Source organism: Pseudophryne corroboree, chromosome 1 (assembly GCF_028390025.1).
Source record: "Pseudophryne corroboree isolate aPseCor3 chromosome 1, aPseCor3.hap2, whole genome shotgun sequence".
Classification (NCBI taxonomy): Eukaryota; Metazoa; Chordata; class Amphibia; order Anura; family Myobatrachidae; genus Pseudophryne; species Pseudophryne corroboree.
Window position 1 is genome coordinate 896,390,228 of NC_086444.1, and position 24,782 is coordinate 896,415,009.

Here is a 24,782-nt window from a genome sequence, read left to right on the forward strand (position 1 = left end):
TCAACAGCTGGTAATAGCCCTTGATATTGAACTCTTTAGAAAGAAGCCGAAATATACTGTGATAGATCCATCACCAGTGCATGGGACATTGATACACTATTGACTATTCAGTCTCTAAAAAAAAATAAAAAAATACCCCCATATGTGCTATTTGTTGTTTTACAATCTATATGTCATTGTTTAATACTAGCTATATAAAAATTGCTTGTTTTATTATTAGCACTGTTTATCTTTTATATTCAAATAGTCAGTATGAGGGCCTAATTCGGACTTGATCGTAGATGTGCAAGAAAACGCACATCTGTGATCAATTTCTTTGACATGCGGGGGACGCCCAGCACAGGGCAAGTTCACCCTGCATGCCGTGTACAGCCCCGTCCCCCTCGGCACACATGCGAAAGCATCACACGGCAGTGATGCTTTCACATGTTTCGAGTAGCCCTCTGCCTGCTCAGCCTAGCTATAAATGCAGATGGTTACCCACCATGTTAAGGGTCGCAGAAGCTGTGTGTGACATCACGCAGCTGCCGCGGATTGTCCCTCCAACGGTCTGGACACGCCTCCATTGTCTGGACCGAGCCCCTAAAACAGAGTGTCGATCCCCCTTTCCCGCACCCCTCCAGGTCTTAAACTGAGTTCTGAAGAGAATGCAGTTTACCAACTTGCACATACGCGTAGCGGCCTACATTTGCACATCAGTGTAAGGGTCTGAATCGGCCCCACTATTTGCTGCTGCTGCATGGTACATACAGTATTTTTTAAATGCATAATTTGGGTTCTCTAGTCACAAATTTTAACTTTACCTGCAATGATTTTGGAATATATAGCAAAGCCAAACTATTCAATAATGATTTGCAATTCATCTAACTCTGCTAAAGGAAATCACCATATAAATATCCAATTTTTCAAAACCTACAGAAAAATAAAATTGCCATACGTGTCACAATCAGTGGAATTATTCATATCTGCTTTGTAAAGAGTAGCATAGGGCCAATCTAGCAAAAGGGGATTTGCAAAATCGCCATAATAATCTCAAAAAATAATCTTACTGGTTTCATGCACATGAGACTGCCTGAGAAACAGTGAAAGGAGAAAGCATTATCATTCATTTTAATAGATAATGTATTTCAATGGGCAAAGAAAATCCACAAAAACATGTTGCTAATTAAAATAAATAAATTAAATAAATGCATACTGTACTGTATATTTATTTTTCCCAAAACTCAAAAAATAAATTTTGTTGCAATATTACAAGCCCCAGTAATTTCTGGCTCTCAGGGCATGTTAGGACTCAAGGAACTACAAGTTCCAGCATGAACAACTCAACAATAGTTTTACAATGCTTTGCTGCCAATGTAAAAAAAATGTATTTGGATGTGCCAGTCTGTGATTTCCATATAAATTTCTATAGTCACATTTTTACTTTTGTCAGCATGAAGGTTCCTATTCCATACCATAATCGCATGCAAAACATCTGCATAGAGGAACCAAGACCTGGGAAGCAAGCAAGCACCTATTGATGTACACAGTGATCAACCTGGTGCATTGGTCTATGCCAGGGGTAGCCAAGAGTGGTCCTCAAGAGCTACCAACAGTTCATGTTTTCCAGGTCTCCTCACAGAATCACAAGCATAGTAATTAGCTCCATCTGTGGATCTTTTAAAATGTGTCAGTGAGTAATGACAGCACTTGTGCACCTGCTAGGTGAGCTAGAAAACGTGAACTGTTGGTAGCTCTCGAGGACCAGGGTTGGCTACCACTGGTCTATGCATTGCACATGAGTCTGTTTTCGTTCTACTTCATAAATTACTGTAGCTGACTCTATAAAATGTTATACTGAATCTGATATTTGACTGGCTCCTAGCTGCTACCTACAGTACTTTTTCCCCTGCCTAATTCAATTATAAAACAAAGTGAAAAGTAGTTGAATGTAATTTGTGGTGGGTGTGCAGCGGTGGGGCTGCAGCACAGTCCAAAGTTCAAACAGGAGAGCCATTGCGTAAGTTTGGGATGACAGTTGGTGGCAGTTGGTGTGACTCCCCTATCTGAACTTTGGACCTCACTGCATCACCACCTCTGGAGCTGCCACTGAATATGTGCGTACAAGCACACCGCCATGGCCTGGTTCCCCTCTCAGCTCACTGTGCAGAACCTGACAGTGGTGGGCAAAATGATGTCTAGTACTGATCTAGTTCTCTGTTATAACATATTGTAGAACACTTGGCAGTACCAATAGAATGCATATACATCATCTTTTTATAACAGTAGTATTTCACCTCTGGGTTGGGACCCAAAACATGGCTTGCTACACACACTAATCACTAATTATGTATAAATATCATTATTTTGTACACTGTTTTCAACATCTGGTTTATTATGTGTAAAAAAGTATGCTTCACTTATTGATAACAATAAAAAAGAAGTACAATATTGGATCATTATCAGTAATTATTACTGATTAAAACTGAATTAGTGTGGTCACATTTATTAGCATCCATCATTTGGTTCTCAGCAGAAGATACTGAATAACTCCTGATGCAGCGTGTTCATCTCTTCTGGTACACACATTCCTCTTCTTAGATCCAACCATGCTGACTGCTGTCTTGACCGTGTTTTCTTAGAGCACCCTCATTAGTAAGGTAAAGTCTATATGTTATAGCACTTCCTAGCTCCTGAGTGCTGTCAATGCAATGTACATGACAATTTGGTCTAGCTTCTTTGGAAACATTTGGATTCTCTGCTGCTTACAAATTGGTCATAGTTTTTATCCATGGTATAAAAGCAGACACTTTTGTATATACTCCAGGAGAGTCTTTAACTCCACAACCATAACCCCAAGATGTTACTCCAAAAATTACCCAGTTTCCCCCATTACGTTCACACACCAGAGGACCACCACTGTCTCCTTGACAGCTGTCCACATGCTTCTGTTCATGTGGACTCCCAGCACATAGCATCCTTCCAGTAAACCGGCTCTTGTACCGTTCTTCACAGATTCTCTTGGGTAATAATGTCACCGCAGCTTGTTGCAAAGTCCTTGAATATGCTCGACCTAAAAGGCAAATGCATCAAAAACAAACAAATTAATATTCACATGTTTAAGTAAAAATGCTAATTATTTTGGAGATGGGCTGGCTAGTCTAGTAATGTTATTTTATGGATTTCAGTCCCAGCAGGAGGTCACAGAGGACAGTGTAGAAAAACATTTGGCAAAGAAGAGCTGTCAGTGACTGATGTATAGCGGGCATGCCTTTAACAAACACTGGTATGATTGACAGCTCTGCTTCCAAGGAGATTTTACAGTGGCTAATATCCATCCATGGGCTATGCAATGAGGGATAATTATTTTATGTATTTATTATTATTTATTTATTTTATTTTTTCTTTCCAGCTAGCAAAACTCCTGAGTGTGTAGCTCATTGTTGATTTATGTTCTTGCCTCCAAGTCATCACATTGCCATGTATTGTTTCATATGCAGAGCTCAATATAATACCAATTGTTAATTCTTTCAAGGTTAATGTGATCATTTTATAGTTTATACAGACTAAGACACAAACAGCTTATATTGCTTTATATACAGAAGTAAAACGTTACAACACACAAATCTCTCTCTCAAATAATAGTCTAAAGTCTTTTACAACCCTAATCCTATAGCAGATGAAACTACTTTATTCATATATTATGTTTAGTTTACAGATGTGTCTATATACACCTATCCTTCATGTCACTCCAAATAGCCCCATCTGGCATGCCACCGACTTTGCAACTAAGCTGTTCCACATGTCCTGGGAAAAACTTTTTTTGAAAATATTATTCTTAGCGGAAGATGTATCAAGCCTCGGAGAGAGATTAGTACCAACCAATCAGCTCCTGTCATTTTACAAACTTGCTTGACAAATTAAAATTTTTTAAATACTATTACTGTTACTGTCCTAGGATATGGTCATTAGGTCGACCACACTTAGGTTGACAGTCATTAGGTTGACCACTTTTGGTCGACATGCATTAGGTCGATATGGTCACTAGGACGACATGGTCATTAGGTCGAAAAAACGTTTTTCACAAATTTTTATTTTTTGAATTTTTTCATACTTTACGATCCACGTGGACTATGATTGGGAGTAGTAACCTGTTCCGAGCGCAGCTGTAGCGGAGTGAGGCACCTTGCCCGAAGCATGGCGAGCAAAGCGAGCCATGCGAGGGGACGCGGTGCACTAATTGGGGTTCCCCGTCACTTTACAAAGAAAATGACACCGAAAAAATTAAAAAGCTCATGTCGACCTTTTTCCATGTCGACCTTGTTCATGGCGACCTAATGACCATGTCGACCTAGTGACCTTGTCGACCTAATGCATGTCGACCTAAGTGTGGTCGACCTAATGACCCATACCCAACTATCCTTTTGTTGTCAGTGTAACATGAGTATAGTTATTTAAAACCTTCAATGGATCAGATGTAAGGAGATAATGTGACGAGCAGCCAAAGGCATAAAGAATGCATTAAAATTCATATTGGAGCACTTTTCTGTAAATCTTAACATTAAACCAGCACTTGATTTATTAGCGATTATTTTCTTTTCGTTTTCTTCAGCATTCTTCATATATTTTTTTAAACTTGATAATTAAAGCAATATTCAGAACTTATAAAAGAACTATATATACAGTTTCATTAATGATAGGCTGGGTAACATTTATTGTATAATGTGCACTCATAATAAAGCAATGTGAGTGGCTAATTCACCAGTTAATATGGTCAGTATTTACAGCATTGTACAAAAAACTCCAGTGCATATTTCTTTGCAATAAATCTCTCAGCCTCAAAGAACAAATGAAGGCACATGAGTGCTTGCATGGCCATTGCCATCTCAACAGCATTTTTTCTGTAGGAGTTTATATGTAAAAATGGAAAATGATTAAACAATGTTTTTGTATGCAGAACCATCTTAAGAGCATTGTAGGTCCTGGACAAAGCACTCCACTGGGGCTCCTACACACCCATGCACAGGAATAAATGTAAAAGAATTATACAACTTACCCCTCATGTGGTTACGTGCCATTTATTTATTTATTACCAGTTATTTATATAGCGCACACATATTCTGCAGCGCTGTACAGAGAATATTTGCCCATTCACATCAGTCCCTGCCCCAGTGGAGCTTACATTCTATATTCCCTACCACATGTACACAGACACATTCATACTAGTGTTAATTTTGTTGGGAGCCAATTAACCTACCAGTATATTTTTGGATTGTGGGAGGAAACCCACGCAAGTACGGGGAGAATATACAAACTCCGCACAGTAAGGGCCATGGTGGGAATTGAACGCATGACCTCAGTGCTGTGAGGCAGTTATGCTAACCATTACACCATCCGTACTGCCCATAGAGTGAATGGCAGTCAGTTTCCATAGAGTGAATGGCAGTCAGCAGTCTAATTGGTGGATAACTCCAGCCATCCACCAATCAGCATGCTGACAGACATGCACTTTCTGTCTGCAGGATGGGAGACAGGTAGAAAATGCTGCAATCTGATTGGATAGCTCCAGCCATCAACCAGTTAACATGCAGACAGCCATTCACTGTCTGGCTGCAGGTTTGAAGGCAGGTAGAGAATGCTGTACTCTGATTGGTGCATAGCTCCAGCCATCCACAAATCAGCATAATTGCAGCCATTCCATGTCTGGAAGGCAGGCAAAAAATGTTGCACTCTGATGTGCCAGGCACACATTCTTTACCTGACTCCCAAGAAGGTTTGGAGACACCAGCTTTGGGGGAAAATGCCCCTCCAGCCCAGCCAGCCCCTGCTCAAGGGCCCTTGGGCATCTGCCCAGTCTGCCTATACATTAAGATGGCCCTATTTGTATACAGTTTGCAAGTAGTCACTCACTGGATACGTTTGTTCAGAGCTAGATTACTATCCTGCAGTTTGAAAGCTGAAATGCATCCATTCTGTGGCAATTTACAAATTCTCAAATTACACACATTTTACAGAAAGCCACATGTGGGTCACAGCAAACCACTGGATGTCATACTTTAAGCCACAAATGAAAAATCACAATGGCTTTTGAATAATCTTTTTAAAGGTCTACATTGTGCACCTTTTAGACCAAAAAGTTTAAGAAATTACAATTATTCTTTGGCAACATAATTGAGATTTGACAAAGACAACCAAAAGGAAGAAAAAAGATAACATGTCTACCGTGGATCTATCCCTCTAAAGAGGGCAGGTGGAGAAGCTGCCAATAGCAACCAATCAGATTCTGTCAATGTAAAGGTTGTACTAGCTAAAAGCTGATTAGTAGCTATGGAGAACTTTCTGCACTTGTTCTCTTTAACCACTTGCCAGGTATGGTCGCACACCAGGCAGTGTTTTATCTGACCTGGTCGCATCCTGTGCGACCATACCTAGTAAACAGCAATAGCAGCTGCAGGGAAGAGAAACTTCCCCACACTGCTGCTCTCAGAGGGACCACCCTCCCCTCCCTACACCCTACCCTCAGTGTTGCCGTGCTGCCGATCATTGCTGATCGGTCAGCACGGCAGGACCCCCCTCCTAGTGGCTGCAGACAATGGCAGCCGCAGGGAAAGTGTAAGACAACCCCCTCAAGCCACCCCCAGACCCCCACTGTGAACCTGGCAGCTGTCTTGGGGGTAAAAAGTAATGTTGTGATGGTCGCGATGTTACTGATGTTCCGGTGTTACCGATCTTCCCGACCTATGTTTCGATGTTTGAGGGGGGAAAAATGTTTTGTTTGTTTTTAACTAAAATCCATTTGGATAATGTTAAATTCATGTTCTTCACCTATTCACTCAAACAAAACCAGAGATGTGCAGTCAGGGGAGGCAGACGAGGCAGTGCCTCCCCTGTCATTAATGATTACAATAATACAATGAAGATACTTAGTCATAAGTATGTTCTTTATATCACTGTAATCATTTTAACAATGTAAAAGCAGGTTTAAAAAATTAGTTTCGGAGGCACCAAGAGCGGTGTCTCCCGCAGCCAACGATAAAGGGTTAAACAATGGGCAGTAAAAAGCCAATTTTAAAAAAGCACCCTAAGTAGCACTAGTATGAGTGCCTCAGTGACAGGGGCGTGCTTGAAGCTCATGTGAAAGTACGCCCCTGTCACTGAGGCAGAAATGATTGGGCACCAGGTTCGAAGCTCTCTCTGGTCCAGCCCACCTTTACTGGGACTCCTTATTCTCCACCCCAAGAGAGGCCCCTACTGCTCCTGCTCACCTCTTATTGCCTCTGGAAGCCAGGGGTATCCGCTGTCACTGCCCCCAGGATTGGCCATACAATTAGTCCAAGCAAGGCATCTTAATTGGGGGGCGGGGTGCACCGCAGCCAAACATAAAGTACTCAAGCCTCCACTATCATCGGCTGCTCCGCCACTCCACAAAACGGTGTCCCCGCTGCTGTACTAGCAGCACAGAGAGCCAGCCGATGTCATCTCCCTGTGTCCGTGTGTGCTGAACACTGCTGTTTATTGACCATCAGCTGCCCTGCGCGATGTGTTTCAGAGCGCCGGGTAGCCCATGGTCTGTACACAGCAGCGCTCAGCATGGAGATGTGCACACTGTGATGGGGGGAAGAGAAAGGAGGGGTCAATTGCTCCATGTCCAGTGGTGACAAGGGGTTGGGGAGGGGGGGGTCTTGGGGGGGGGGGGAGATTTCCGGTTTATGGCAATGTGCTGGGGAATAAGGGAAGGAAAGGTGGTTGCTACGTGTGTGCCGGGGTATAAGGGGAGGGTAATTACAGCATGTATGCTGGGGGTATAAGGGGAGGGGGGTGTAAGGGGAGGGGGGGTGTATATTGCGTGTGTGCCGGGGTATAAGGGAAGGGGGGGTTATTACAGCATGTATGCCAGGGGTGTAAGGGGAGGGGGGGTGTATACTGCGTGTGTGCCAGGGTATTAGGGATGGGGGGGTAATTACAGCATGTATGCCGGGGTGTAAGGGGAGGGGGGTGTATACTACGTGTGTGCCGGGTTATAAAGGGAGGGGGAGTAATTGCAGCATGTATGCTGGGGTGTAAGGGGAGGGGGTGTGTATACTGCGTGTATGCCAGGGTATAAGGGGAGGGGGGGTAATTACAGCATGTATGCCGGGGTGTAAGGGGAGGGGGTGTGTATACTGCGTGTATGCCAGGGTATAAGGGGAGGGGGGGTAATTACAGCATGTATGCCGGGGTGTAAGGGGAGGGGGGTGTATACTACGTGTGTGTTGGTGTATAAGGGGAGGGGGAGTAATTGCAGCATGTATGCTGGGGTGTAAGGGGAGGGGGATGTATACTACGTGTGTGCCAGGGTATAAGGATATGGGGGGTAATTACAGCATGTATGCCGGGGTGTAAGGGAAGGGGTTGTATACTACGTGTGTGCCGGGGTATAAGGGGAGGGGGAGTAATTGCAGCATGTATGCTGGGGTGTAAGGGGTGGGGGTGCGTATACTGCGTGTGTGCCAGGGTATAAGTGATGGGGGGGTGATTACAGCATGTATGCCGGGGTGTAAGGGGAGGGGGGGTGTATACTGCATGTGTGTCAGGGTATAAGGTTAGGGGGGGTTATTACAGCATGTATGCTGGGGTGTAAGGGGAGGAGAGATGTATACTGCGTGTGTGCCGGGGTGTAAGGGGATGGGGGGTGTATACTGCATGTGTGCCGGGGTGTAAGGGGATGGGGGATGTATACTGCGTGTGTGCCGGGGTATAAGGGGAGGGGGGTGATTACTGCGTGTGTGCCGGGATATAAGGGGCCTGCACTTGTAATCCCACTTCCATGCTTCCAGGCAGACTCTCCGCTGCTCTCTTTAACCCCGGACACCTCTGCTGCCCAGGCTCTGGCTGCTGCTGTTCCCCAGACTTCGTGGGCATTGGCGGCGGCATCGGACTGGGAATTAGCGGTGGGGGCCGTAGCTGGCGGTGACTTTAGCAGGCATTAGCAGCTGGCGTGGGTGGCAGTACAGTAACAGGCTCTGGCGCCAGCCATAGTGGTGGTAGCGTGCATGCCTCATCAGCCACTGACCTCACCACACGCCACTGAGAAAAACGACAATTTCGGAGCGTTTTTTGGTGAAAAAAATCGTCAGTTAAGTGGTTAAAAGTAGTTGTGTTGCATTTGAACTAATCTGGAGAATTCGGTTTGTTTCTCTCTGCATAAGTTCTACCTGCAAACAAAAATATGCAGAATATATGTAGAAAAAAGTAATTTTGTATCTCAAATAAACATCAAAATGTATTACGGCTAATCCATCAGGATCCACATTGACTCAAGATAATACATATTCTCTGTAGCAGAAATGTTTCTTTCTAATGGCATCATATTGAAAAGGCAATAAGATCTAGCAGGACCATGTCTGAAATGTATGCCTTGTTCCTATACTGCATGATTTGTATTCTTTCCATCTACAAAAATCGGCATTGCAGTTTCAGACCTGGCAGTGTGAAATAATGTGAAATCACATTTAAAAAGCAAAACATTTTGGTCTAACAAATCTACCCGCAGGGCCACGGCCGCCAGGCTTTTAGCATTGGAGCACCAAGGGGTCTAGGTACTGGCCGTGGTTAGTTTTTCCTGAACTGCAGAGCGGTTAGTTACAGGTGGAAGGCAGCATTTTGCAGAATACATTTGATGGAGTTCTTCATTAAGTATCCCAGTCCCAGGCATACTTAATTCCTTTACAGCAACTTTCTCCCCCAAGATTAAGCATAAGGAGAGGAATATAGGGGTGTAGTATGATTTACCTACAATCAAAATCCCGACGCTCAAAATACCGAGAACAATTGACTGATGGTCAAAATACCGACAGGGTAAAAATACCAACAAGGTCAAAATACCAGCATTTCAAATACCGACAAGGTCAAAATACCGACATTCAAAATGTCATCAGTTCAAAAAGTCGACACAAGTTTTTCATTGTTTTTTGTGTGTATGTCAACATAGGTCAACATGGGCACCACATAAGTGTGCCACATCCCCTCAAATGGCTCGCTGCGCTCGCCATGCTTTGGGCGCAGTGCCTTGCTGTGCGCAACACAAGTCGGTTTCAAAGAAAAATATCATGAAAAACTCATGTCGACTTTTTTACCTGTAGACATTTTAAATGTCGGTATTTTTACTTTGTCTGTATTTTGACCATCAGTCAATGGTTGTCAGTATTTTGACCATCGGGATATTGATTGTAGGTAAATTGACTGTATCCCGAATATAGATAGGCACAGTATTACATGTCAACATTTATTTTGTGGACATCATAATATCAATGTGGTCTGAATGTTGACATTTAACCGATTCCTGAACAGTGATGGTAGTGCATGAAATAAACCCTATTTCTTTTTAATAAGCATATGTTTAACTTTAACAAAAGATGGGGACATTTTACTATAGATAACAAATTTCTATATATATGCTGAGAATCTAGAGAATCAGGCTCTGACTCAGTATAGATGGACGCAATACCAATGTTTGCACAGTTGAGAAATGTATTTTTTAATGTGCATGCGGATGTCACAGGGAGGACTGAGTCGCAGTCACTGTCAGTGAGCGCTTGTGGGAGGTAACGGGAGGGTGGCGAGTGAAACGAAGGAGTGTCATGACTAATTTGGGGGCATGTCTCAGCCTGGGACTATGTCTTCATATGTTGCTGTATTGGATCCGGCATCTTATTCCAACGGGCACAAATGGTTGTGACAAATTGTCAATGGTGCGTCTTTGTATGTGAGCGGCGGAATAAAGGTGCCACCAGTGAGTGACTCTGTACAAATCCCTGTGCCTGTGATATTGACATATTTTCTCAGAACCGCTGCTTACGGAACCGCAGTCATGACGGAATTTGCATGCACCTCTGAATCAGACCCCATTTATAGCATTAATAACACATTTTACCTGTGTCACCCCATCCGGTGATAAAACAGTTTTGTGCTGTTTTTTGTGGCCTTTCCCTTCTCAGAGGCAGGCAGGCTGGTAAGACATGGGTGCTGAGTGGTACACATTGGTCAGAAGGTCCATGTAGTCTTAACAGAGCAATATCATAATCACTTCCATCCGGTTTGTAGTCTTTGTGTATTATAATCTGTTGGATCACCAAATCTTCTTCATACTCCTCTGGGACAAGTGTGTGATAATCCCCCACTCTGATCACATAGCTGCGAGTGTTGTTACCATACCTAGAGAGTGACATAACAAGTTACAGCATTATGATCTGCAGGAAAGCACGGTTAATATCGTAGGCTTGGCCTATCCATTAAAAGATGGTATATTGTACCATGGGCACTATTTATCAAGTGGTGTAGAACAGGGGCACCACAATGTTTTAGGTTGGGGGGCCAAGATATAATTTCATTATGGTGCTCCTAAATTGCTGACTGTCGCCCCCTCAGTGGTAGCTGGACTTACCTGCCAGACCACCTACCTGCAGTGGCATCAGAAGGCAGGCGCGGGGGGTGCGGCCAGGAGTGCACAGAGCCACTTCCCATTGTAAGCGTCTCTGTCTGGGCATGCGTGCCCACCCGGACAGAGAAGCTCTCCATTCAAGTGAAGCACCAGTCCAGACGGAGACATTCACAGTGACTAGGTGCACCCAGGCGGGCGCGCCTAGTCACAGAAGGAGCCATGACTAGCGTCTATCTATCTATCTATCTATCTATCTATCTATCTATCTATCTAGGGGAGGCTGGGGGGCTGTGAGGAGAGAGGAGGTAGAGCAGCCAGAAAGGGGATTATTTCCATTCTGACATTGCCCCTGGTAAGCTTAGATGGCGGCTGCACTGACTGATGCCTCTCAAATATTTTGGGGGGAGAGCCACCCCCTTGCTCCCTGTTCCAACACCTATGGTGTATAACTAAACTGATGTTGGAAATGCTGGCAAAAGATTGTATCACCACTCCTCCATATTTAACAATGCATTCTACCTGTTTAATAAACAAACCCCGATTAAGTTACTGAAAGTGTGGACTGACCTCTATTACACACCTTAGGCACCAACTGTATATCAACACACATGAGAATCTGCCAATAGTAAAATGGATAAGTGAACTACTACTCCCAACTCGTCCTTAGAGCCGGTTAAAACAGATGATCTTTGGCATGCTGCCAATTGCTCTCCATGGGGTCGATTCTATTCGGCAACTAATGAATAGCGCCGGGAATTAGCTCCCGACGCTATTCAATTCAGCAACTAATTACCTGCAATTGTCGGGAATTCTTCTCTCATCCCCGGGGGATGAGAAGAGAAACCCGACAAAAGTGCTGCCTCGCGGCCGGCGCAAGGCTGATTCTGTCGGGAATCAGCCTCGCGCCGTGGAGTTAAGTCGGAGAATGCCCGTTCTCCCGACAATTCAACCTGTTTTGTCGGCGAGAACGGGCAATCGCCGACGTAACTAGTTGCTGAATTGAATAGCGTCGGGAGCTAATTCCCGGCGCTATTCATTAGTTGCCGAATAGAATCGACCCCCATGTGTATTGGCAGAAATATATGAGCACTTAGTGTATGCAAATCAATCTGCACAGCACCATATAAGATCATTTTGCACTGTGGCTCAGCAGTTTGTGGCATCATACTGTAAATGACGCCTCTTGTATTTGCATCCATTTATGTTATTTTTACATTATCAGTATACCTTGCTTTATTTGCTCATTGAAACTGCAATAAAAAGATAATTGTCAGTAAGTAAATAAATACATTATATAAAAACTATACATTAAAAATCTGACCCTGTGTTGCCTTTCATAAAAAAACTAGCACACTGTAATATTGGGTAAACATTTCTCTAACATACTGTCCCCTCAGAATGTGTTATATTGTTGTAGAAGGATAATAAAAAAGACATAGGTACACAGTGCCAAGTTGGTCATTTATGGATTCATAAATATATATTTATAATTATTTTATGATGTAACCGTGAATTAACCATACAAGTAAGATTCCAGAAGGCAACAAGTTAGAACAGTGTTTGTAACACATTCACTGACACTATATTCAGGAAAGTGATCTAAGTGATGGAATGCCAACTACTTCCTGTCACTGGAGGATATCTTAGAACAAATCTCTGCCAGGGCTGCATGCCAGCGTGGGTGGTTTACACATATGTGAAAAAGGATGATTTAGAAGGAACTTTGATTTTATGCCAAGAATTAAAAAATGATAGCTCTGTACTGTGAAAATTGAAAGTTTAACGTGTACGGTCCCTAAAAACAACACATTCACATTTATCAATCACTTATTAACATTCATCATTTATTAGAGTATATGTTACTGAGTATACATAAAGGCGCTGTATTTAAAATAACATTTTAAAATAATGATGCGTTCAGTTCAACTGATGGGCAAAAAACAGTTTTTTAAATGTACCAGAATACATTTTACACACATCCCAAGTCCCAACTGTCCCTATTTAGTTTAGGGGGACTGTCCAACCTTCATAATTTTTTTTTCTCGCAATTTGAGTACAGTTGGGAGCTATGTCCTACCTACTGTATGTATGCTCTTTCAATGCCATGCAGCTTTGAAGTGGGAAGCATGGTTCGCATAGGGGCTACAATTGCCACCTCACAGCACTGAGGTCAATTCCCACTCATGGCCAATTTGTTTGGCATTTGTATGTTCTCACTGTGCTTGTGTGGGTTTGTTGCAGGTGCTCCCTTCTCCTACACTCAAAAAGTACCAGTAGGTTAAATGGCTGCTGACAATAAATTACATCTAGTATATATGCGTGTCCATGTGATAGAGAATGTAGATTGTAAGTTCCACTATGGCAAAGGCTGATGTGAATGACTGAAAAATGATCTGTAAAGTCTTAGAAATCTCCCCACTGTGCATACATGCTGGTCACTAGGGAACACTAGGAAGGTCTGTCCTCCAGTCGGTTGTATTGTTGCGCCATGTGACTGAAGCCATCTTGTAGATCCTAGCAGTAACATGATGGAGACATGAAACCTCCAGCTTAGCTCCAGAGAGACCTGCAATATAAAGCCATGCCATCAACCCTGCACCACTACCAGCAAGCAGCATTCACTCACTGGCTGGTGAGCTGTATGGAACCCCACTACGCTGAAGCTTTTATCCATGAGAACCAGTGTGCATACAACAGTGAGTACGGCGGTGCCTGTTCTATGTCAATAATCCAATATACTGGTTGTTACTGAGCTGTTCATAACTTGAGTCATCCACTGGTGTGTCTATATAACTCTGAAAATATCAACAGCTGCACACACAGTATTCCCAACACAAAGTAATGTGTAATGTATGTGCACAATATAAGTATCGATTAATAAATAAGGGATGGGTTCGGGTGACCGATGTTTGGGATCCCACCGGTCACCATACTGACACCAGGATCCTGAGCTTTTGATTGCCAGTGGGGGGGCAAGAGCACCAAAGCCCGTTGTGGGCTTGCTGTACTCGCCACGCAGAGGGCTCGGTGGCTCTCTTCGCTAGCCACAGGTTCTATTCCCTCTCCATGGGTGTTGTGGTCACCCATGATTGGCAATAGTCCCTGTTAGTCGGCATACGGACTGTCGGACTGTCAATCGGTTGGGATCCCGGCGTCGGTATAGTGACCAGCGGTCTCCCAGCCGCTGGTCATATAACCACTCCCCATAAATAAATATAGATTGGCTGTCATGTGTTTTGTAATGCACCCTTGTGCTAACGACCAAAGAAGAGTAACAAGTGGCAAGATGTGATCGCAGATTAACACACTTGCTGGTTAGTAAAAGCAACCAATACAGTATGTGGATGAAGAGAAAGACAAAAAGACAGACAGACAGATAGGTCTATGCACCGTGTTTGTCTATCATGTTAGCAGACACTTGAAACATCTTGTCATATACACAATCCTCCAGCCACCGTTAACCTAATTAAGTTTTCCAAAATTCAATATTTCCTTCCCTCCATCTGGATTCCTATCGAGCAGACACTACATCACCGTTAGTGACAACGACACTCATCTTACTTAATTAAATCTGTCTATTGTGTTTACAAAACCACGAGTCAAGAATCATTTACGCTATTATCTGTGGCTTACTTGGGATTTTACGGAGGTTTTACACTAGCAGTTGCCAGTTTCTAATTTTCAGATTGCTTTTAAGCTCTTGGCATGCTGCTGCTGCTGCTTTTTATAGGCACAATACAGAGAGCCACAGATCTGGAAAGTAATGTAATCATTTTGAGAAACGGTGTTACAGGGATAAAGGGTGAGGGGGGCAAGATGTTATCTCTAGCAAAGAAATGTTATGTCTTGTCATTATATACCACATTGACATTGCTCATTTATTCTTGCTGGGTAAGAAATGTGATTCTAACTATGAAATAACCAGCGCCAACAGAACAGACTTTGGGTCACGGTGCAACTTATAATTTACAAAGAATATTTATTTCCTCCACTAAAATATAATTCCTCTTCAAGTGCTGGCTGCCATGGCATCACCCTACTGCATAAAACTAAGAAAAATCAATCAGTTTAACCCTGGTATTGATTAGGAGGGCAGAGTAGACAAAAGCACACCAGAATAATTAATCACAGGCTGCAGCTGCCCATGAAAAATTACCACTGTCAGCAGGTAATAGCAACCAGCCCTGAAAATATTAATCTTATATAATCATTACACACTGGCTAGTAGCCAGTGTAAGACATGGCATGGTGAGGAAAGGAAAGCATAATACCAATGTGAAGAATTAATTAAGCTTCCATGCAGACGTGTGATCAGACCTTGTGTCCTGACTGAAAGAAAAAGCTGTCGAAGTCAGGGTTTCTGACCGTGGTTTAAATTCTGCTGCTTGGCGGTTGCTAAGTTCCATTTATCTTCATGTCTAACTCTTGCAAGTTTTATTTGAATTCAAATTCTAAAGATTAAAAAACACTTTGGAAAAATACTGTAGCAAGAATAACACTATGTACAAGCTGTCACGATCCGGGTATCTGGACGCCATTTCTTACCCATCAGATGCCTCCTAAGGCTGGCTCAGCGCTCCAGGACCGGATCCCATCTGTTATCCTGATGTGTACATTCCTGTATCCTCTCCTGTCACTCTGGGACGCTGTCACAGTAAACGCCATATTACACCTGGCATGGCGTCTCCCGCGGCCTCCGCCGCCGTCCCTGAACTTCTGCATGCAGAGTGTCTGAGTGGCGATTACGTCAGCCGCGGCCTCCGCTGTGTCCGCGTGGTTGGATGTGCATCTGTCAGCCTGGCGCCTCCTGTCTCCGGTGGCCGGCGCCGCCATTACTGTTTTCATTACCACATGGATTACAAACCAAACTTCCCTCCAAGTGTCTGCATGGGCGCAGCCATCTTGGATTCTGTCAGCTGATCATTTCCACCAATCTGTTCTCAGTATTGATAATCTGCATAATTGCCTAGCCAATCCCATCCTTGCTGCAGGTATAAATACACTGTGCCTGAGCAAGGAAGGCGTCAGTGCTTTGGTTGTCAAACCTAGTTCCTGTTTGTCTCTCTCCTGTGATTGTCTTCCAGGTTCCAGCTCCTGTCTCAAGACTTCCACCATAGAGACCCGCACCTGCATTCCACCTGCGGTGTAGCCTGACTCTCCAATCCATTGTGGATTCATCTGTTTCCAGCTACAACATTACCTGCTTCCAGCTCAGCTTCCAGCAGAGTACAGCTTCCCTTAAAGGGCCGGTGTCTTCTCTACACTTTACCACTCTCCACCGGTATTATTATTTCTCCGCTCTCAAGTTCTACATTTCAGTTAATATTTCATCGCTCCCAAGTTCATTTATTATTTAACTGGTTCCAGCCAGTATCCACTCCGTGCTAACAACAGTCTGGTTCCAGCCAGTATCCACAGCAGCTGTTTTATCTTCAGCAACCCAGCTTTTCCTGGAACACCAGCTGGCACAATCCTGGGTTATCTCCATTGCTACAGTCGGGCCTGGTAAGGACTTCCCATCTAGAAGATCATAAGAACTATCTCACACTACCAGTGCCCTGTGGCTCCTGCCATCCTGTAGTACCCAGGAACTGTATTTATTCTTTGCTGACTTTTACGTTTTCTTTTACTGCTGCTGTGTTGCGGAGTTGTCATAATAAACATCATTGACTTTTATCCAAGTTGTCGTGGTCACGCCTTCGGGCAGTTATTATTCATGTTACTTACATGTCCAGGGGTCTGATACAACCTCCCAGGTTCCGGTACATCTCAGCCCCTACAACTGAGGCTGCCTCCCGTCAGCTCAGGCCCTCAGTTGTGACAGTAAGCACTGACCTAATGAATCCAGCCGGAGACCAGGATCAAGCGGCCAGGCCGATGCAAGAACTGGCAGCCCGACTAGAACATCAGGAGGCTGCACAGGGCCACATCATCCGCTGTCTCCAGGATCTCTCTACTCGGCTGGATGGGATTCAGACAACTCTCCGTGGACCAGGCGCGTCTGGTGCGTCAACCACAGTGACTCCAGCTATAAGCCCACCCACCTTACCCATTTCTGCTCCACGTCTTCATCTTCCAACGCCAGCAAAATTTGACGGATCTCCAAGATTCTGCAGGGGATTTCTCAACCAGTGTGAGATTCAGTTTGAGCTACAACCTGGCAATTTTCCCAGTGACCGTACAAAAATTGCCTACATTATTTCTCTTCTCAGTGGCTCAGCCCTTGATTGGGCATCACCGTTATGGGAGAGGTCCGACACCCTGCTATCTTCCTACACTGCCTTCGTGTCAACATTCAGGCGCATCTTCGACGAGCCAGGCCGGGTAACCTCAGCTTCATCCGAGATTCTCCGTTTACGCCAGGGGTCACGTACTGTAGGACAATATCTGATACAGTTCCAGATCCTGGCATCCGAACTGGCATGGAACGACGAGGCCCTGTATGCTGCATTCTGGCATGGCTTATCTGAGCGTATTAAAGATGAGTTAGCTACCAGAGACTTACCTTCTAAGTTAGATGAGCTAATCTCACTCTGCACGAAAGTTGATTTACGTTTCAGAGAGAGAGCAACTGAGCGTGGAAGATCATCTGCTCCAAAATCTCTGCTCCTCCTCCTCGTCAACTGTCACCATCTAAAGATGAGCCCATGCAACTTGGCCGTTCCCGTTTAACTCCTGCTGAGCGCCGAAGACGTCTCTCCGAGTTTCTCTGTCTCTATTGTGCAGCTCCGTCTCACACCATTAATGCCTGTCCCAAACGTCCGGGAAACTCCAAATCCTAGCTCGCCAAGGAGAGGGCCGGCTAGGAGTAATGATCTCCTCTCCATCTCCTCAAGATTGTAATCTCCCAGTCTCGCTTCAAGTTGCTCAACGTTATCGGAACGTCATTGCCCTCCTTGATTCCGGAGCAGCTGGGAACTTTATTACCGAAGCCTATGTTAAACGGTGGTCCCTACCCACCGAGAGACTTCCTTCGTCCATTTCTTTAACTGCCGTGGATGGCAGCAAAATTTTTGATGCAGTTATTTCTTTAAGGACTCTACCAGTTCGTCTGAGAGTGGGAGTTCTTCATTCCGAACTTATTTCTTTTTTAGTGATTCCAAGAGCCACACATCCTGTGGTCCTGGGCCTTCCATGGCTCCGTCTTCACAATCCTACAATTGATTGGACGACTACGCAAATCCTGGCATGGGGTTCCTCCTGTGCTGAGACATGTTTGTTTAAAGTATTGCCTGTCTGTTCTTCCTCCCCCAGGTCGTCTGATGTTCCACCTCCTCCATATCAAGATTTCACGGATGTGTTCAGTAAAGCTTCTGCTGATATCCTTCCTCCTCATAGAGAATGGGACTGTCCGATTGATCTCGTTCCAGGGAAGGTTCCACCTCGAGGCCGAACTTATCCGTTGTCTCTGCCTGAGACGCATTCTATGGAGGAATATATTAAAGAGAACCTAGCAAAGGGGTTCATTCGACCTTCTTCTTCTCCAGCCGGCGCAGGCTTCTTTTTTGTAAAAAAGAAAGATGGTGGTCTGCGGCCGTGCATCGACTACAGAGGTTTGAACGACATTACCATCAAGAACCGTTATCCTTTACCCCTGATTACTGAGCTCTTTGACAGAGTTAGCGGAGCTACCATCTTTACAAAGCTGGACTTGCAAGGTGCATACAATCTCATCCGGATCCGTGAGGGTGACGAGTGGAAGACCGCCTTTAACACCCGTGACGGACATTATGAGTACCTCGTCATGCCCTTCGGATTGAGCAATGCTCCAGCTGTCTTCCAGCATTTTGTCAATGAGATCTTCAGAGACATTCTATATCGTCATGTCGTGGTCTATCTAGACGATATCCTCATTTTTGCCAACGATTTAGAGGAACATCGTTTTTGGGTTAAAGAGGTTCTGTCCCGTCTCCGTGTCAATCATCTCTATTGCAAATTAGAAAAATGCGTCTTTGAAGTCAAGTCCATTCCGTTTCTAGGGTACATTGTGTCCGGTTCCGGACTAGAGATGGATCCTGAGAAACTACAAGCAATCCAAAATTGGCCGGTACCCTTAACCCTCAAAGGGGTCCAGAGGTTCTTAGGGTTCGCCAACTATTACCGAAAGTTTATACGAGACTTTTCCACCATTGTGGCGCCTATTACTGCTTTCACTAAGAAGGGTGCTAACCCGTCCAAGTGGTCTGAAGAAGCCATGCAAGCATTTCATCTTTTAAAACAAAGGTTCATCTCTGCGCCTGTTCTGAAACAGCCTGACATCGACTCTCCTTTCATCTTAGAGGTGGATGCCTCCTCCGTTGGAGTAGGAGCGGTGTTATCTCAGAGGGCTAAAGATGGCCATTTACACCCTTGCAGTTTCTTCTCCCGGAAGTTCTCCCCAGCTGAGCGCAACTATGCCATTGGCGACCAGGAGTTGCTAGCCATCAAGCTCGCTCTAGAAGAGTGGGGGTATCTGTTGGAGGGAGCTTCTCATTCAATCACCATACTTACAGACCACAAGAACCTTTTATACCTGAAGGGCGCACAATGTCTCAACCCTCGTCAGGCCAGATGGGCACTTTTCTTTTCCAGGTTCGACTTTAAACTCCAGTTCTGTCCGGGCTCTCAGAATCGCAAGGCCGATGCCCTTTCCCGCTCATGGGAGCAAGAAAATGAGTCAGAATCTTCAGACAAGCATCCTATTATAAATCCGTTGGCATTCTCCACGGTAGGGATGGACTCTACGCCCCCATCAGGGAAAAGTTTTGTGAAGCCGATGCTAAGGAAGAAGCTCATGCATTGGGCCCATGCTTCCCGTTTTGCCGGACATACAGGTATCCAAAAAACCCTGGAGTTTATCTCTAGGTCCTATTGGTGGCCAACTCTGAAAAAGGACGTCTTGGAGTTTATTGCATCTTGCCCAAAGTGTGCCCAACATAAAGTATCCCGCCAGTCGCCTGCGGGGCAACTGGTTCCACTATCCGTTCCCCGTCGACCATGGACCCACTTGTCGATGGATTTCATTACAGACTTACCCATGTGCAACAAGTTCAATACCATCTGGGTGGTAGTTGACCGGTTCACCAAGATGGCACACTTCATTCCTCTCACCGGTCTTCCGTCAGCTTCCAAGTTGGCTCAAGTATTCATACAAGAGATCTTCCGACTCCTCGGTCTTCCTGAAGAAATTATCTCAGATCGAGGAGTTCAATTCACAGCCAAATTCTGGCGAAGTTTATGTCAAGTCCTCCAAGTCAAGCTAAAGTTTTCCACGGCTTACCATCCTCAGACCAATGGTCAAACCGAGAGGGTGAATCAGGACTTGGAGGCCTTCCTCCACATCTATGTGTCCTCCTCTCAAGATGACTGGGTTCAATTACTTCCCTGGGCCGAGTTCTGTCATAACAACCAGTATCATTCTTCATCTGCTTCAACACCATTCTTCACTAACTTTGGATTCCACCCTAAAGTCCCTGAGTTCCAACCGCTTCCAGCAACTTCTGTTCCCGCAGTGGATATCACCTTGCATCAGTTTGCCAATATCTGGAAGAGCGTACGATCAGCTCTGCTCAAGGCATCGTTCAGGTACAAGAAGTTTGCGGATAAGAAGCGTCGAGCAGTTCCTGCTCTCAAGGTGGGTGATCGGGTATGGTTATCCACGAAGAATTTGAGGTTAAGAATTCCCAGTATTAAGTTTGCACCTCGCTATATCGGTCCTTTCAAGATTGAACAAGTCATCAATCCTGTTGCTTACAGACTCCAGTTGCCTCCCTTCTTAAAAATACCCAGGACATTCCATGTTTCCCTGTTGAAACCGCTGATCTTGAATCGGTTTCATTCCTCACTTCCTCCAACTCCGAAAGTCCAAACTCAACGAGGCGTTGAGTATGAAGTGGCCAAGATCCTGGACTCACGTCACCGTTACGGTCAACTACAATATCTTATTGACTGGAAGGGTTATGGTCCTGAGGAACGTTCATGGACCAATGCTTCTGATGTCCATGCTCCTGCCTTGGTCCGGAGATTCCATTCCAAGTTTCCTCAAAAGCCAAAGAAGTGTCCTGGGGCCACTCCTAAAGGGGGGGGTGCTGTCACGATCCGGGTATCTGGACGCCATTTCTTACCCATCAGATGCCTCCTAAGGCTGGCTCAGCGCTCCAGGACCGGATCCCATCTGTTATCCTGATGTGTACATTCCTGTATCCTCTCCTGTCACTCTGGGACGCTGTCACAGTAAACGCCATATTACACCTGGCATGGCGTCTCCCGCGGCCTCCGCCGCCGTCCCTGAACTTCTGCATGCAGAGTGTCTGAGGGGCGATTACGTCAGCCGCGGCCTCCGCTGTGTCCGCGTGGTTGGATGTGCATCTGTCAGCCTGGCGCCTCCTGTCTCCGGTGGCCGGCGCCGCCATTACTGTTTTCATTACCACATGGATTACAAACCAAACTTCCCTCCAAGTGTCTGCATGGGCGCAGCCATCTTGGATTCTGTCAGCTGATCATTTCCACCAATCTGTTCTCAGTATTGATAATCTGCATAATTGCCTAGCCAATCCCTTCCTTGCTGCAGGTATAAATACACTGTGCCTGAGCAAGGAAGGCGTCAGTGCTTTGGTTGTCAAACCTAGTTCCTGTTTGTCTCTCTCCTGTGATTGTCTTCCAGGTTCCAGCTCCTGTCTCAAGACTTCCACCATAGAGACCCGCACCAGCATTCCACCTGCGGTGTAGCCTGACTCTCCAATCCATTGTGGATTCATCTGTTTCCAGCTACAACATTACCTGCTTCCAGCTCAGCTTCCAGCAGAGTACAGCTTCCCTTAAAGGGCCGGTGTCTTCTCTACACTTTACCACTCTCCACCGGTATTATTATTTCTCCGCTCTCAAGTTCTACATTTCAGTTCATATTTCATCGCTCCCAAGTTCATTTATTATTTAACTGGTTCCAGCCAGTATCCACTCCGTGCTAACAACAGTCTGGTTCCAGCCAGTATCCACAGCAGCTGTTTTATCTTCAGCAACCCAGCTTTTCCTGGAACACCAGCTGGCACAATCCTGGGTTATCTCCATTGCTACAGTCGGGCCTGGTAAGGACTTTCCATCTAGAAGATCATAAGAACTATCTCACACTACCAGTGCCCTGTGGCTCCTGCCATCCTGTAGTACCCAGGAACTGTATTTATTCTTTGCTGACTTTTACGTTTTCTTTTACTGCTGCTGTGTTGCGGAGTTGTCATAATAAACATCATTGACTTTTATCCAAGTTGTCGTGGTCACGCCTTCGGGCAGTTATTATTCATGTTACTTACATGTCCAGGGGTCTGATACAACCTCCCAGGTTCCGGTACATCTCAGCCCCTACAACTGAGGCTGCCTCCCGTCAGCTCAGGCCCTCAGTTGTGACACAAGCCAAAGAAAATGTTTTTCATTTCTCTTAATATAAGCAACATGAGGTTCACGCTTCATTATTATGACAGTGAATATATCTATATTTACTTTGTCATCTAATGAGGTAGGCAGTAATAAAAATGTGCATACAGATTATAAAGATTTAAGACTGCATTGATGATGTTTTAACACAGTGACAATGTATTCTGTGAGGATATTGGGTTCAAAATCACTCAGTCACGGTGGTAGATGAAAAACCAACAGTGGTTTATTAAACAGATTGGATTATAAACAGTTCAGCACACTTCTGTGATCCAATTCTACACGACCATCCCTCCTGGAGCTCCTGACAGAACATTACTTCTTAGTCAGTCTCCTGCCACTCTCTCACCTTCTGTCTCAGATCTCCCTCACCGCCCCTGTTTTCTATTATCAAAACCCTTTGTCTTTTCTACAATAAGGCGACACCCACAGAACTACTTTCACATGTCCAGACATGTTCCCTAGGCCACAATAGATGTTAACTAAAGTAACCTTACTTAATCTGATTGTGTGGCCTGGAATCCATTGTGTGGGGAAGAATGAGGGGGGTGAATGGCCTGACATCTGAGACTAGCTGTATCTTCCCAGACAGAGCAAATACACAGGTTATCTGATCGTCACATGGGGAAACATTATTTTACAAACTATAGCAGAATAACCAATACATTCATATATATACATTGAAAACATAACTGTACCCTTGTAACAATAATATCATACAATATAATACAATATTGCCTAACATATAACTAATAACATATTGGCAATTGGTGAAGTCCATGTGTAGGACCAGGGCTAGGGAAGTAGCTGCGTGTCTTTAACCACTGTGCGACACGACGCGCCGGCTGTGTTGTCACATTTCCTCCCTCTACTTCCAAGCCCGGTGTCCTGGGTGGCTTAAGCTTGCTGAGAGTAATGGTATTCTCCTGTACCCTGGGTATTTGTAGCGAGGGATTTCCTGGGCTTGCTCGGCGCTTGGTCTGGTTCCCGCTGACGGGACAGGCCATCTGCGTTCCCGTGATCTCTGCCCTTTTTGTGAGAGATAGTGAAATTGTATAGTTGTAGGGCTAAGCTCCATCTCAGCAGTCGTCCATTGTCTCCGGCAGTGCGCTGTAACCAACTAAGGGGACTGTGGTCTGTTACCACTGAGAACTCGCGCCCGTACACATATGCCTGCAATTTCTTGAGTGCCCAGACTATGGCCAGGCACTCCTTTTCAATAGTGGCATAGGCTATCTCACGGTCCAGAAGTTTTCGGGAGAGAAAGGCAACTGGGTGTTCACAACCATCCTCCCCTACTTGGCTCAAGACAGCTCCTATTCCACAACCTGAGGCATCTGTTTGCACAATGAACCGCCGGCGGAAGTCGGGGGCTGCTAACACTGGGGATTGGGACAAAATGTCCTTCAGCTGGGAAAAAGCCTGCTCACACTCTGGGCTCCAGTCAATTTGTCGGGTGTACTTTTTTGTCGTTAGGTCAGTCAGGGGTTTGGCAATGGTGCTGTACTGGGGCACAAATTTACGGTAGTACCCTGCTGTTCCAAGGAAGGCACGTACCTGTTTTTGGTTAGTGGGCCGAGGCCATTTCAGGATGGCCTCAATTTTAGCTGGCTCTGGACGAATATGGCCTCCGCCAACCCTATGCCCGAGGTACAATACCTCTGCCATCCCCATCTGACATTTGTCAGGTTTGATTGTTAACCCTGCCTTGCTGATCCGTGCCAACACCTGGGCCACATGCTGCAGATGCTCCTCCCATGTCTGACTAAAAATGGCTATGTCATCAAGGTATGCCTGGGCAAAGTCCTGACACCCTGTCAGTAGGTGATCTATGGTACGCTGAAAGGTGGCTGGGGCATTCTTCATCCCAAAGGGCATGGCAGTAAATTCAAAGAGCCCAAATGGGGTGCTGAATGCAGACCTCTCCTGTGCCTCCCTGGTAAGGGGTATCTGCCAGTATCCTTTGCTAAGATCCAGA

General features: G+C 45.1%; 1 protein-coding gene across 4 annotated transcripts in view; it reads right to left on the bottom strand.

Annotated features, from left to right (window-relative positions):
- Nucleotides 1-1,095: 1,095 nt before the first annotated feature.
- Nucleotides 1,096-24,782, bottom strand: part of PRSS12 (serine protease 12) — a 363,418-nt gene continuing 339,731 nt past the window's right edge. For 3 of the 4 annotated variants that reach the window (XM_063920221.1, XM_063920220.1, XM_063920222.1), the window contains 2 exons: nucleotides 10,892-11,172; nucleotides 1,096-3,052 (listed from right to left, as the gene is read on the bottom strand). In XM_063920221.1, coding sequence (XP_063776291.1) covers nucleotides 2,745-3,052; nucleotides 10,892-11,172 — 589 coding nt within the window. In that variant the 3' untranslated portion in view covers nucleotides 1,096-2,744. Of the gene's footprint in view, nucleotides 3,053-10,891; nucleotides 11,173-24,782 lie in introns of those variants that run through there. The other variant, XM_063920223.1, reaches the window with a different exon arrangement.